Below are 16,679 nucleotides of genomic sequence, written 5' to 3'. Positions count from 1 at the left end.
TGCCGAATTTCATCTTTCTAGGCCTTACCGTTTTCCCGGGAAGCGCGCCACACACACACACAAACAAACTGACATCTTATTTTATTAGATGTAGTATAGAAGATATCTCATCTGGTATTTTTTCCTCGGCGATTCAATATGTGAGACCACACCCAAGACTAACTTTTTAATTGACAGAAACTCGCAGATAAAAAAAGGTTCTGAGATTTTTTTTAATTGACATTATTTTCAATTTGCAATGTATGCGGTATTTACATCACAACAGGTATTTTTGTTTCAATGGGGAAAAAAAAACCCTTGATGAAAAATAAGGATCAAAGTTAGAAAAAAAAGTACAAATGGAAAATTTACAAACAAGTGAATTTACAACAAGGACGAAACTGCAGTCTCTGGATGGCATTAACGGGTTGTCGGTATATTGCTTGTACTTAGACCGGTATTTCGGGCGGTAAGTTACTGTTAAATCCCCAAGATTTGCCTATAATTGACGAGTCGTACCGCACAATTGCTGCGGACTCTCGCTGGTGGGAGGAATTTGTTTTAGCTACCAGTTTGTTGGCACTCTCAGCTTCAGTGAGATGACATTTCCCTCCAGCTTGGCTATGGACTATTCGAGACTAACGAATTTATAACAAGGACGAAACTGTGATCCTTGTGGGATGCTTGTATAGATGCCATTACCAGGCTGTCATTATATTGCTTGTAATTCTGCCTTACCCTTGGCCTAAGAAGATTTTGATAAACAAGAACTAAAGAATTTAGAAGCTTTGAAGTGTTTTAGAATTTACTGCTTAGTTGTTAAATAGGTTGTTTTTAAATACATTTTCTTTAACGGTGCGAGACTTTATAAACTCTATACATGTATCATTTTTTGGCGTCTCCAATAGGGGGTACTCATGCCGACTTCATTCCCATTCCCCTGAGAATGTCCATGGGCAGCGGGAATACGACGGTAGAATTCTTCTCTGCAGCAATTGTCGTCAGCGTCTGCAAGTAGCGCAGTTGCATGGCTCCAGAAGACTCGGCAATGACGTCAGCAGCCTCTTTCAAGGCTCTGGACGCTTTCTGTTCACCCTCTGCTGCAATCACCTAAATGTAAAATAATATACGAATGTAAACAGAGAATATTTTCCCTAATTTCATTCTTTATTTCATATAAGTCGTAAATAGAAAAAAAAGTAAAAGTGTTTTTCTTCAAATTAAAGCTTTGAAGCACAAAAATTTCCTTCACCCTTCGCTAAAATTATACATATGGGCGTCTATGTCATGATAATGAGAAGATGTTTAGAAGAAGTGATTTAAAGGGAAATTTCTATATAAGTTCTGCATATAATAGTGTTCACCTTGGCTCTAGCGTCCCGGGCAGCTTCAGCTTCTGCGGCCATGGCTCTCTGCATCTGTTGAGGCAGTCTGACGTCTTTTCTATAAACGAAATGAAACAACATTAATACTCAATAACAGTGGCTATCAGCCTTTTTGAGCCCACGCAATTTTACATACCCTTAAAATAAAGGATATAACTTCAGTTTGTTTTCAAAAGAGCTACAGTAGTTAACCTTAAACTAATAAACTGTTAAAGTTAATCAGAGTAAAAATAATTTAAATTAGAAACAAGAAATGTTAATGGACATTTTATTACAAAGGTTTTATTAACGAGACAAAAAAGTGGAAAAGGTAATGAATTGAAACGTTTGGTGTTTCTGTTAACAAAGTTCATCTTATGTTATCAAAGTTCAACTTAGCCAAATACAACCGCAGCAAATCATTTTCAACATTTTGTTTGTTTATATACTTGCTTTTCAGTTAAGTTACACCGGAAACCCTTCTTTGGCAGAAACTAGCTGCCGTTGAATCCCAAAAGGTACTTTATTGCTATCTTAGGTCGTTGTGGTGTTCTTTTCCATTACCAATCCAGAAGTTATTTAACAATGTATTGCAATACCTTTGTTTCAACGTAGGATCACACAATATTGCTCAAACTTTTGCAACAGGTAAAATCTAATTGTATTAATATAATTATAGGTACTTTAAGGCAATTATCCACATACTCCTTATAGCAGGGGTTCCCCAAACTTCTCCGATTCGTGGTACCCATTAAAGATTTCGAATTTTCTCACTACACCCTAGTCAAGAAGTTCAATCATATATATATGAGCCTCAGAGCACCTTTTTTTTTCTTTTTTTCTTTCTTTCTTTTTTTTTTTTTTTTTTAAAGGAATTACGTTCACATGGCTCGTTGCGAAATATTCTTCTACATGTGATTTATTAATAAACAGAAAACCCCAATTTTTGGACTTTCGTCAGTCTGACTCTGAGGTACAGATATGAAGATAACTGTTATCATGTACATTCATTAAAAAAACAACGTTAATCCCTCAAAATTTACATTAGCATCAACAATTCTGAAATTACTTAACAGCAAAGGTTAAAGTCTCGATTAGATTAAACGCGAGAGTAAAAGTCTTTAAAGAAACAACTTAAATCCTTGAATTTCTTCTACCGGCAATATAAAAAAGAGTTAACCGCGGAAAAATAACCAAAAAGGGTCGAAAGTTAAATCACTCGATCACAGGAAAAGCCTCAGAGCCAAAACAAGAATTTTTCTTCTTCACACACGAGATGAAAATGGCATCGAAAGAAGATGATACTTTTATCGAAAGAAGATTATCGAAAGAAGATGATACTTTTTTGCCTTGCTTGGCTAGCGCTTATTGTTTTCCATTTGTAGCTGAGTTATTTCTCTCGAATTCCCGAATCGGTTAATTTAAAAATTTTCTGTTTCGATTTTTCTAATTTCTGAGTAACGATTTAATTGTGTCATGTTATGCAAATCATCAACAAAATTCTCACGGATATATGGTGGTAGTTTTCTTTTCAGTTGATTGACCATTATTTCCTTTCACTTATCGAATTCTGTAATCTTACCACCATTTTATTCCACTCATGATAAAAATTAAAAATGGTTTAACTAAAAACGCGAAATCTCGCCAAGGCTACTTTGCTTGCACAATACTAAAAATTAATAACCCTAAACAAATTTGGCGAAACCTTTCAGCTGAGAATAAAAGGAATAAAGTAAATTCTTTCTCGGTTATTCATTTTGTTCTACGATAATATATTCAAGAAAATATTTTGCATACTGTCCATTCCAACTAAATGCTGCTGTAAAATATGGTAAGTTTAATTAATTTAAAATTAAAAAAACCCCCATATTCTTACAAATTCATACAAAACAATAAAAAATTTTACCTGGTATAACGTTATCCAATTTTGTTAATCCAGAGTTTTCTTGTTTACGCTTCCACCATTTAATACTTTTTTGAAAGAAATAAGGAAAACTAACATTATTTTGAGAAGCTCGAGAATACTACTAAGGGACGAATTAATTTCTGTTGTTGAAGGCGTTCTTAGACATGTTGAATGCGTTACTCAGAACAAACTGACCGCGTTTACGTCAACAGACACACGTGATGCGCAACGTGGCAATGTTTTAGGTGCAGACGCAGTTTTATAAATCACCGCAAGGTAGCGTATTCGAGCGCTGGAGTTCCGAATATAAAAAAGAGTTAACCGCGGAAAAATAACCAAAAAAGGTCGAAAGTTAAATCACTCGATCACAGGAAAAGCCTCAGAGCCAAAACAAGAATTTTTCTTCTTCACACACGAGATGAAAATGGCAACAGACCTTTCTTCTCAATGATTTTATTCACGCTAATTAACAATGAGCTCGCGGCAGACGAAAAATTTCCAATTTAAAACTAATTTTCCCTTACTAAAAATACTTGTAACTATTTTCCTGGTGATTTTTTAGCGCCTTGGTGGTTTCAAATCCGAAAAAAGAAAATCCTCTAAAGAGGTATTTTTCGCAAGCTTTCGAATAAGACTAAAATCGATCCAATTTTATAATTATTTCCGTTAGAAAGAGCTATTTTAATTCAATTTTGGGTTCTAAAATTAAAACTCGAAAGGTTCGGTTCTTTTTTGGATTTCGAAAACCCTTCTCGGGTGCAAAAGTACCTCCTTGCCAAATTTGGCCGAGATCCGACGCAAACCATGGATATAAGTCTTTAAAAATCAAGATAAACCTCGTTTTAGACCGAGAAAACAACTTAAAATGACGAAATTTGGGGGTAATTTAGCAATTTCTCGAACTTCAAATAAAGTTTATCTTGTGCAGCACTTTAAAGGGCTTTAACATGCTGCAAAAATCGAACAACTATGGTCTTTTTACAATGAAATACTTTCATATTTACGATTTTCTTCAAAATTGGAATAAAAATCATAGAAATCTTTTTTCCTAAATGAAAGCTACCTTATGTTTTCCCCGGCACCCCCCACTCCTGACTACGGGTATACAAAACTTCATTGGGAGCGGTTGAGTAGTTAAGGCATGAAAAGGTAACAAAACAAACAAAAAAACCAACAAAGTCCCTTTCGCATTTATAATAATAGTAAGGATTCTTCTTTCTCATAAATTGACTTGGTTTTATTTATTTTTTCATTTATTCATTTATTTGTTTATTACATTTATTTGATGTACATTAATTTAATTAAAAATATTGGTAATAAATCAAATTGAAAATGTTTCACCTGAAAAATATTTTATTTTTCACACTGCCCCATGAGAAGAAAGGTGAGCATTTTTCAGTTCTTTCAGACAAAATTTTACTGTCTAAAATAAAAAATAATATGCAAGTTTTACTGTAAAACTAAGAGGCTTCGCCCCCTGCTCCCTTCGCTCGCTTACTCTTGTCCACCACCTGCGATGGTTCAAGCCGCCTGTAGAGGCTCGCAATGGAGTTGTTTCCTTCAGTGAAAAATACTACTTTTAGTCACTGTTATTGAGAGAATGAGCAAAAAAAAAAGTAATAATAATAACATGAACTTAGAAAATACTTTCATTTTCCCCAACAGTTATAGTTTAATTATTTTTTTCAAATGTCCGATTTTTCAAAAAACGCGTGGTCTTGATGACGTCACAAATGATGCACTGTGTGGCGTATCTTTCCACCTCGTTTCCACGTTATGATAATCAAGAAGCGAATTAAATATTGCGCTCTCCGTTTGCTATCAACCATATCGCTACCAATACACGTGAGTAAAGAGGCGAATGAAATATTTTGCTCTGTAAATGAGAACTCTGAACGACATTTCAACATTTGTTATGTCATCGGCAGAAGTGTAAACAAAGAAAGTGCACCGATTTAAGTACTTTTTTTTAATATTAAACTTAAACAAATTATTTAAAAAATGGCCAAATCCTATATTTTTAAGCATGTTCTTTCAGAAAACATGCTGATGTGTGCATCACATGACTTCCTTTTACTCCAATTTAATGTCATTTCCCCATTATTGGCATTTTTAATGTTTCATTAGTTTACTCTCTAAGTATTATCAACAGTGGCCAAATTGAAACCGGATTTTAAAAAATCGCCAAATTTGTCGCCAAGTTGGCGATAAAACTTGCCGATCAAAATACTAGCGATATATCGCCAAATTATAACACCACTTGAGTTTACATCGAAATTAACAATGATTTCCCCCCCAAAAGGTGCAAAAGACCCCTTCAGAAACACCCGAATGCAATCAAAAGGGGAGGTGCACAACTAGAATCCACTAGGAGTCTACGTACCAAATTTCAACTTTCTAGGACATACCGTTCTTGAGTTATGTGACATACATACTTCCTTTTTCGTAAAAGAAAGTATAAAATACTTTTAAAATTTTGGAAACGAGCCCATTGATGATTTTAATGCTTTTTAGTGTGTCAGGACATCCACAGGTCTGAAGGTCCGGTACTTATTTCCTGCCTCGTAAAGTTCGGAGGGATGAGACAGGGCGGAGTCGCTCCCCATTGATGTCTTGCAACCTGCGGTACCAGTATTGACCTGGTAGCCCTTGCTGGTTTGAAGGAAATAGGGGTACAGGCACACACACAGACAGACACGCACAGAAATTATTAGCATATATATATATATATATTGTTTTTTCTCTATGGACAGTAAATTTCAAAACAAACATCCAAATTGTTAATTTTGAAAAAAATATTAAGTTATTTTAACTATTTCACTTTATTACCAATTCCCCCACTTTTAAAAATAAGCTCCAAGTTGTTCACAGTTTTCCCCTGTCGAAAAAATTATGTGTCGGTATTGTGATTTAAATCATGCATATGAGCTTGAATTTGCTAACTCATTTAGGGGCCCCAAAATTACTTTGTGTCGAGGCCCCCGAAATATATTAATTGATCCTTGTTGTACTGTTATCCTGCTTTTTGTGTTTTATTTATTGTTTTTCCTTAATGGATTCTCATAAAACACTAAAAATACAGCTAATTTTGCATATAATTTTACAACAGAGGAAAAAGTCATTTTCTTAATTTAAAAAAAAATCCAAACATAGTCGACTTACATTTCAACTCTCTCTACTTTCACACCCCAAGATATTGTTGCTTCATCAAGACCGGCCTAAAGGAAGAGAATAATAAAAATGTAATGAGTATCCGTTTTCAGCCGAACAAGAAGATACTGCTTACATTGAATCCGATTATAAGCTTAATTACATTTTTGACTATGCTACACTGCTATTAGATTCACTTATTCTCAGTATTCATCCACACTTTTTACGATTTTACAGCTAGTTGTGTCCGTGTGATACACACTCAAGGTGAACATAAAATTGTGTTTTTAAAAGTTTGCGATTATTTCCCATAGTGCCATAATAACCGCAAAAATGCTTAATGGGGTCATCACTATAATTTTTTCGATAGTTTGAAAGGTGAACAGGAGTCAATTTTTAAAAAGGTTTGCTTATAATGAAAGGAAAATATGAGTTAATCATGATAATGGTGCTGGTAGCCGCAGCGGATTCAACAAATTGTGCCTAATGCGGAGGCAGTCACCGTACATAGAAGGGGGAAGTACACCGCCGAAGGCGGTGTACTTCGCCCCTTTCGGCTTCGAAGCGTCTTAGGCGTCGTATCTAGCGTCGAAGGCGACTTAGAGACTTGTAATGCATTAATGTGCGTAATATATGAACTGTTGAGAAGAAAAGTGGACGCGGGTAGCACACTTAATTAAAGTGGTTATCACAGTTTTATATTCGTTAGGTTGCGCTTTTGACGATTTTACATCGTGTTTATTTCGCAATATGTTTTCCGTTAAAAAACGAGTAAGTAAAATAGTGTTGTAGTAACGTTGTATTTTAGATAAAATCGTTCGTTAGTTAAGCAGCAACTCAGCTCTTCTCTCGTCTTTATTTATTTCACAAGCTGCCATTGCTTTAGCAGTATTGAACACGATTGGTAATGACGTCATTTTTGGCCAACAAGAAAAGAAAGCTCAATGATTTAAAATTTTTATCTGAATGCAATTTCTATTTTATTAATTAAATTATATTTATTTCAATTTTTTTACGCAAATAATGTACAGTAAACTCCCAATTATCCAACTTAAAAAAAAAAAAAATCAGAGTTGAAAAACTGAATGTAGCTAAATGCAACCATTTAAACTTAACAAGAGCAAAATATAATTTTAGACATTTCTAATTCGTTCTTCTCGACATTCTTTCAATGACATCAAACGTTCAAAGGCCCCCGAAATCTCACTATTTGAAACCTGATTTTCAGATCTACATTACTTAGGAGCGTAAACGAGTGAACAGACCAGTTTTTTAAGAAGAAACTCCCTCCCCCCCCCACTAGACGTATGTGTGCTTGCGTATGTGTGTAAACCATCCTCATATATTTCGAGTAACGCTCCTGACGTCATCAACAATGAAACTCACGCCACGGCATGATAATTTGAAAATGTGTTTTGGTAATGTTTGACATGCAGGGGAAGGCTTTATTGTGACAAGGCTGAACTCGAGACGGTAACTTATCTGTTTTACTGGTAAGGCTGTGTCATTTCAGGGGAATGAAGAAACGAAAAAGTGGTCAACAATGAACGCTATCTACTGTAGTTCATCTACTGGAGTTAAGGTTAACATTTCAACTGCCAAAATATCACCAAACAGGCAATTGCTTTTTCAAATGTAGAAGCAATTTCACTCGTCATATTTTGACGGGCGATTTTCTAGTTTACAATAATCGGCGATCATTTTTTAGCCTATAAACGTACAGTTCGTGTTTCTAGTAATAGTTTAAATGTACACGAGTATTAGAAATTTTTTTAAGTAATTGCATATACTAAAATGTCGTTTTTTACCCCCTTTTTTTTTGAATTATTTGCTTATTTTTTTACTGAATTTGAATTCGCTTATCGCGGGTACTGTGCTATCCTATTCCGAGGATGATTGGGAGTTTATTGGAGTCTGTCATTCATTTCAACCTATAAGAAAGGCATTTATTTCTTGTTTCTACTTTTGCGGATAGCAAATTTTAATAGGTGTGATTGTCTTTCTTTTTTCGTATTTTTCATGTCATCCAAAAACAATTTAAATGTATTTAAATTTTATATGTTCTATGATCCTTTGAAGTTTATCTTAATATGAAGTTTGCAATCAGGATCGGGATTTTAAAAGTTTTAATTTAACATTATTTCTTGTAATAGAATAACAAAGGAATTTGATTTTTCTACCGATTTTTTCTATAACTTTTCTTTGTTCTTGACTTAAAGTATATTTTAATGCGTGCAATGGAATTTTCCGCCATATAACTCACCTGCATAACATGGCTGATATGTTCCCTTTCAGACAAAATTTCAGATAAGCTCTTTGTGCCCAGGACAGTCCTCAGGGAGGTCGCCGCCAAGAGTTGAGTGGACGAAGCATAGTCCACCACGTTGGATACGGCAATGGTGGCGTTGCTGATGCAGTAATACACCACGGCATCGACGGTTACAGTTACGGAATCCTTGCTTAGCACCTAAAGGGCGGAAAAGTTTGATACAAAATACGTGTAAAAAACAAATAAAGATTTCGAGTTTGAAGTATCTTATACAGCTAACAATATACCGCTTAATATACAGAAGTAGCATAAAAGAATATCCCTGTTTTAAAATTTTATATTTCATAAACTATTAGATTTACCGCTATAAATGATACATAAGAAAAAAGATAAACTGTTCAAGTTTTTTTTTAACGTAGTTAGCTACTTAATCGTGCACGTTCCACTCTAGAACAGCCACAAATTCCTTCCGGGGAGAGTTTTTTGGTCACAACAGTCCTTAAACGCGTATTAACAATTGGGTCATTCCATACAGATTCAAAAGATGAGTTCGCTCGACCATTTTTAATTTTTTTGAAACTCATATCCCAAAAAGATGCATATAAATGATGTTTAAAACCACTTTTATTTTTTCTCTAACCTTAACCCTTGATTTTTTAGGGGTCATCAAAAGTGATTTTTGCAGTCAAAAGTGGGACTTTTAGACCTTTTCATTTTGGCCAAAATCAATTTGAATTACATTTATGGCAGTTAATTTTACGCTTTGATGTTAAAGTGCATAAGATGATAGTCTCACATGCTGAGTTACGTGGCTGTAACTTAATAATTTAAATAATGGCAACAGGTTAAAGTTCAATTTCAAATGGAAAATTTTTGCTCATTTCAAAGGGTCATAACTCGCTTAGGGGACGAAAACACAAAATGAAATATGGCAAAAACTAATCACTGGAGTCACACTAATGAGAAAATACAGCTGTAATTGTGTGTTTGTTTACCCTTTACAAATTACAGCCCCTCAAAAATCAGAAAATTGAGAAAAAGGACATTTTTAGACCCCTGTAAACCAAAAGGGGATGGAATTAAAAATGAAATTTCTTAGCCAATTGAATATTCCATTCAAGTACTATACATTTTATATATATATATATATATATTGTTTTGTGTATTTGGTTTGTAAAAAAGATACAGGTCTTTGAAATTGAGCAATTTTGATAGTTAATTTACGCACTAAAACAGAAATAAAAAGTGTGAAAACTTCATTGCACATTCTTAAATGGCATATATGATATATTATACTAAAAAAAACATATTTTAAGTATAAAAAAAAACTATTTTAATTTGATAACTTAGAAATATTTGGACATGAATGAGTAGTTCATACTTGATTGACAGCTTAAGTAGTTACTTTATAGACTATCTACATACACAAATTTTCAATACACACAATTATATGCTCTGTACATTAACATATCTAAATTGCCTTAAACATATGCAAACTTGTTTGAGTGTAGTTTTGAAAAAATGAACTCACTTAGTAGTCCTATAGTTGTAATGGTGACTCAAGTATATGGCGTTTTAAAATGCTTTACCAAGGCACATCCATAATTTGATACTTCGAAAATGTACTAGGAGCAAGACAATGACAGGGGTTCTAAATTTAGTGATCAACACAAGCTATGTAATAACTTTTTTGACAATAATGGGCATTTTCCTTTGATAGTCTTTTTAGTAACACACTATTCTTCATACCTATTGCTAGGGGACAATTTTTTACAGTGATAATATTTAAATACGGTGGCATAAAGCAGTGATTAAATGTTGTATTGGGAATTTTATTTGCAGAGTCAAACCTTACTTGCAGCATTTTTTCAGCTAGTTTAATATACAAAATGCTCACAAGGATACATGCAATGGTCAGTAGCAAAAATGCAGAAGGTATACAATTCTGTATGAATTAAAATGTGACTTCTCGTAGTTCTTCGCAAGATAGTCTTAGTAGTATCAATTCTTTTTACGGTTCTTCTGATTCTGCTACAATGTCCATTACCGTGTGATATTGCATAGAAATGCCATTCAGCTCTCAAGTTGACATCCGTTTCGTGATTACATAAATTAAGAAAGTTCTTTCTATTACTTTCTTCTATATCTAATATATAGAAGAAAGTATTGGATTCGTGCAAATTTTCGAATTTCGAATTTTGACGGATTCGAACGTTTTGAGGTGTGCTGAGTTCATTTCGACTATTTTTGGAAAATGTCTGTCTGTCTGTGTGTGTGTGTGTGTGTATGTATGTATGTGTGTGTGTGTGTATGTATGTGTGTCACGTCTGTGTGTGACCAGTTTTTTGTGGCCGCTCTACAGCAAAAACTACCGCATGAAATCGAACGAAATTTGGTACACATATGTGCCCCTATGTGAACTTGTGCCCATTGGTTTTTGGCGCGAATTCCTCCAAGGGGGGTGGAGCAATGGGACGTTTTTTGAGTTACGCGTGCTTGCTATTCCTCAGGAAGTAACTGGCGGAATCAAACAAAATTTGGTCCATATGTTGCCATTAACAGGAGCAGGTGCTGATTCAATTTTGGTGTCAATAACTCAAAGGGGGGTTGAGCTATAGAACGTTTTTTGTCGTCAATTGTGACTGCTGTATCTCAAGAAATAACGAACGGAATCAAACAAAAAAAATTTGACAAGTAGCCCTTAGTGGGTATAAGAGCTGATTTTATTTTGGTGTCAACAGCTAAAAAGGGGGTAGCGCAATCGCCCGTTCTTTTTTTCCATTGTGAGTGCCCTATCTCAAGAAGTAATGCTACGTTCTGGTTGAAATTTGGAATATATGTGAATCCATACGAAAACAGGCTTTGGTTCAATTTTGACTCCAATCGCTCCAAGAGGTGTTGATTTTTTTTTTTTTTTTTTTTTTTTGCGAATAAAAATAGTTTTATTAATGCAACAATAAGAAAGATAAATCGTAATCGATTGTCGTCTGCGTATTTCTCGTGATTTTAATTGTATGGAAATGATCGGAAATATTATCTCAATGATTTAAAATTTTTAACTGTTGCCATCTTATGTTTGTTAATAAATAAAATATTTGTAATTAATTCAAGTAAGGCTTTTAAAGTAACTTTCAATTTTCGCTCTTTGTTTTGTTTTTACAATAATTCAGACATTGGGATGGTCGTCAAGTTTTTGCATGTGTAATTTTGTTTCTGTTAGGAATATTGCTTCCTCGTCAAGCATGGGGAGGGATCAGAAAAAAAAAAGAAAAATATAGAAGAAAGTTTCGTGATGGCCACAACATACTAGTTTTTGTTGTGTATTTGAGTAAAATATTTCAGTACGCCACATGCTGTGTCACCACCAGAACTATAGTACTACTGTGTGAGTTCATTTTCTTAAAACTACACTGAAGCAAGAAATGAAAAACTCACCTTTTTTTCTTCTTTCAACTATGTAGATAATGCTTTTGCACGTGTTTAGGCAAGTTACATAAGTTAATATACAGAGCATATGTTTGTATGTATTGAAAATTTGTGTGTGTAAATAGTCTATAAATTAACTACTTAAGCTGTCAATCATGTATGAACTACTCATTTATGTCCAAATATTTCTAAGTTATCAAATTAAAACATTTTTTTTTATACTTTAAATATGTTTTTTCAGTATAATATATTATATAGGCCATTTAAGAAAGTGCAATGAAGTTTTCACACTTTTTATTTCTGTTTTACTGCGTAAATTAACTAGCAAAATTGCTCAATTTCGAAGACCTGTATCTTTTTTACAAACCAAATACACAAAACAATATATATAAAATGTACAGTACTTGAATGGAATATTCAATTGGCCAAGAAATTTCATTTTTAATTCCATCCGCTTTTGGTTTACAGAGGTCTAAAAATGTCATTTTTCTCAATTTTTTTTATCTTTGAGGGGCTGTAATTTGTAAAGAGTAAGCAAACACACAATTACAGCTATATTTTCTCATTAGTGTGACTCCAGTGAATAGTTTTTGCCATATTTCATTTTGCGTTTCCGTCCCCTAAGCGATTTATGACCCTTTGAAATGAGCAAAAATTTTAAATTTGACCTTGAACTTTAACCTGGTGCCATTATTTTAATTATTAAGTTACACCCATGTAACTCAGCATGTGAGACTATCATCTTATGCACTTTAACATCAAAGCGTAAAATTAACTGCCATAAATGTAATTCAAATGGATTTTGGCCAAAATGTAAAGATCTAAAAGTCCCATTTTTGACTGCAAAAATCACTTTTGATGATGCCTAAAAAATCAAGGGTTAAGGTTAGAGAAAAAATAAAAGTGGTTTTAAACATCATTCATACATATCTTTTTGGGATATGAGTTTCAAAAAAATTAAAAATGGTCGAGCGAACTCATCCGTTGAATCTGTATGGAATGACCCAATTGTATTAGGATTGGCAACAATGTTAAACCAAAATCTCTGGGGGGGGGGGTATTTTTGCCCTTAAACTCCTCTACTTCGCTCTGCCATTGACATTCCGCAACGCTGGATTGGTCGTGCAGGTGATGATGAATTGCTCTTTATACGTTGACCGTCCAGATCCCCAAACTTTACCCCATGAGATCTTTTTATGGGGGTTGCAAAAAGCAATGTTTATACACTACCTTTGCCTACAACGCTGCGAAAATTGAAAGATCGCATGTGTATAGCATTACGAAAAATTGACAGTGAAACACTCCAAAATGTATGTTATAGATGTGTGTCGCGTTACGAAAGACATTTGTATCGAACATTTGTGAATGAAAAAAAAAAAAAAAACTTTCACAGTTTATCATTATTTTTTGCATCATCTATAGTGGTAAGTGTAAATGTTTATGAAATATAAATTTTTAAAACTGGGATATTCTTTTATGCTAACCCTGTATGAAACTGGCTATCCCGAAAAGTTTTTCCATGCATAATATCATACGAATACTTGGTACTTACGTAATATTCCAATTTCCTACATTTGGTACCTTTGTAATATTTCATGTTTAAGTGTTCTGCAAACTGGATGAGGGAACTTACACTTTTGGGAGGGCGGAAATTCTCAATTTTCCGAATGGAAGTCCAAGTTTTCCCGAATTGAACTCAAATTTTTCCGAAAGGAACTCAAATTTTGCCGAATAAGGATAATTTTGAAGAACGAAACTCCAAATTTTGCCGAATGAAGCTGCAAATTTCTCCAAATGTTGATAATTTTGGCGCTCCAGACATTTGTCGGATGAATATAATGTTGCCAAATTGTCAAATTAAATTTGCCGAATAAGAAAGTTTTTGGAAGGTCACAGCTACCATGAAGCGGATTGGTGAAATTTTCCATTTGTGGTCAAAGCCAATACACTAGAAGATACCAATGTGTACAAAATTTCAACAAGTTTGCTGCATTATGTTTCGAATTAGAACGTTCACAAAATACTCATCATCACACTCCAGGGTCTCCCGTACCTACCACTCTTCATAATTTAACCGGCTGGATGGGGCCTTGAATCCAGTTCTGCTTTTTAGTCCAGACCAATAGCTGAGTAACCCCTGATCCAACACCCCAGTGTTATTAATTCCCTTGGAGGACTTTGTAACTGCAGCACATTTACCGTGCCAAAGCCACCATTTTCGAACAAGGAGGGTCTTTGACTGCCTGGCATCGACCTTAGAAAACTCCGGTTACGAGTCCGACGCCTTAGGGGCCATTCATTAATTACGTAAGGATGATTTTGGAAATTTTTGACCCCCCCCCCCCAACCCTTATGTGAGGGTACGTAAGATTTTTTCAAACCCCTCCCCCCCCCCTCTTCTTACGTAAGATTCCATTTCTTTTTTCAAAACAATGAAATGTTGTTAGGAAATAATCAATTACGTTAAAACTTTTAGTTTGACGAAAATCAAAGATTTTTTATGGTCCAACAAATAAAGTCTTTTATTTAATTACTGTCAACTAGCATTGGAATATAATTTATTAGTAGTTTTAAGTAAATCCTCATATAAATAAGAGCCGATGTTCGAGTAACCCGCTTGTTTCAACAATGAGACTCACGCCATAGCATGATAATTTGACATTATCTTTCTGTAATGCTTGACATGCATGGAAAGGCTTTATTGTGACAAGGCTGACCACGATATGGTAACTTAACTGTTCAACTGGTAAGACTGACATTTCAGGGGAATGAAGAAACGAAAACAATGAACGATACCTACTGGAGTTTAGGATTCATCCACTGGAATTACGGTTACAGTTTCAACTATCAAAATATCACCAAACAGGCAATGGCTTCGTTCAAATGTAGAAGCAATTTCACCCGCCATACCTTGACGGGGCGACTTTCTAATTTGTAAATAATCTTAAACATAAATCACATAAACAATTTACAAACTAATAACACATTTAAAATAATGATCGACTAGTCTTTAATTATTCAGTAAGTTACCGCTTTATAGCCAGGGTTAAGGCAGAAATACATGAAATACACCGCCTGCTCAGTCAATTCCAGCCAAAGACTGCAGTTTCGTGCTTATTAGCACTCATGAGCCCGACATAGGCGTGACTGAGCTGGAGGCCTAAAAAGCCTCCAGGCTGATGAGTGCTAATAAGAACGAAACTGCAGTCCTCGGCTGGAATTGACTGAGCTGGCGGTGTATTTCATGTAGTCTTTAATTAATTTCAAAGAAAATAAATTAAAACAAATAAAACGAGATCAATTCAGATCATCAATCGTCTGGACTAAATATGTTTGGTAGCCATGTTTTCCACTCAGAAACAGTTGGTGATCCACCCGTTGCATTCAGTATTATTAAATTATTTTTACAAATCTTTTTGTGTAAAGAAATATTTACCAAAAAGTTGGAACTAGACTGAACCTTTTCTCGACATTTTTTGTACATGATGCGATGCTCAAAAAATAAAGCATACCCTAGTGCGATTCTTTTATTATATTTTACACAATTCATTCTTTGTAAAACAAGTGAAAAACAGCTCATCCCAGTATGTCTTGTACCTTCCTGACGCAAAGGAAATATCATCCCTGCCAAACCACTCGACCGTGCGATTTCTAATATAAAATACCGGTTTGGAAAATGTTACGTAAGAGTGGGTTTGACCCCCCCCCCCCCCACCTTCCATCCAAAGTAAGGGTATATGGAGATTTTTTCAACCCCCCTTCCCCTCGGGATCCTTACGTAATACGTAATTAATGAGTGGCCCCTTACTGATGACACGGCCGGCTAAAAAGTACAGTTAACTTCCGTTTATCCGCTGTTTTTCATACTTTAATTAATTAATTAATTTATTTTTACCTCAATGACTTATTGAATGGTAAAAAATACCCCCATTTTAACTCCAAATGTGCAAAACGTATCCTATTTCTTTCTTCCCGCACTTTTTCAATGAAATCAAACCTTCCTAGATCACTGAAACTTGAACAATTGAAATTATTGCTGCCGTTGGGATTTTTTGCAAAACATAAGATTGAGATTATAAAATACCCACGATCGAAAAAGAAAACCTAAGAAAATGTAAATAGGAATTTCAAGAAAAAGTTAATTTTTTTTTTTTTTTTTTTTGTGATTGCTACACTTGTAGTTTGGTCAATTATGTATCTCAAAAATTAAAAAGAGAAAAATTATGATGATAAATGCACTAAAATTAATCTCTCAATAATTATTTCTTCGGAACAATTTCCTAAAAAACGGTGAAAAAATTGACTACTGCAAAAAAATCATCTGTTAATGTCTTGACTTGATATTATTATATGTACACTGTACAGGTAGTGCAGGAAAGGCAGGAAAGTGAAAAATATAAGGAGGATTTAAGAACTAGGGCTGTGGTGGAAAAACTTATTCGTTTTTTATACCCTTTTTTTTTCTGTACCTGCACAAGATTTTAAAAAATTCAGAGCATGAGCATTGAGCAGTCTAGATCACTTGGCCAAAAACTCTTTTTCAGGAAAAATCATATGTTTTATTGCTAAAATATTAAATAAATAT

The 16,679-nt window shown here is 34.3% G+C and overlaps 1 protein-coding gene across 1 annotated transcript in view; it reads right to left on the bottom strand.

The window, feature by feature from the left end:
* Nucleotides 1-881: 881 nt before the first annotated feature.
* The window catches only part of LOC129230519 (stomatin-like), a 33,584-nt gene continuing 17,786 nt past the window's right edge, over nt 882-16,679 (bottom strand). Inside the window, exons 5-8 of the mRNA XM_054864923.1 lie at nt 8,663-8,866; nt 6,412-6,467; nt 1,344-1,422; nt 882-1,089 (exon numbers count right to left, since the gene is read on the bottom strand). Coding sequence (XP_054720898.1) covers nt 895-1,089; nt 1,344-1,422; nt 6,412-6,467; nt 8,663-8,866 — 534 coding nt within the window. The 3' untranslated portion in view covers nt 882-894. The remainder of the gene's footprint in view (nt 1,090-1,343; nt 1,423-6,411; nt 6,468-8,662; nt 8,867-16,679) is intronic.

Source organism: Uloborus diversus, chromosome 9 (genome assembly GCF_026930045.1).
Source record: "Uloborus diversus isolate 005 chromosome 9, Udiv.v.3.1, whole genome shotgun sequence".
Taxonomy (NCBI): Eukaryota; Metazoa; Arthropoda; class Arachnida; order Araneae; family Uloboridae; genus Uloborus; species Uloborus diversus.
This window is presented reverse-complemented; position numbering and strand designations above follow the sequence as displayed.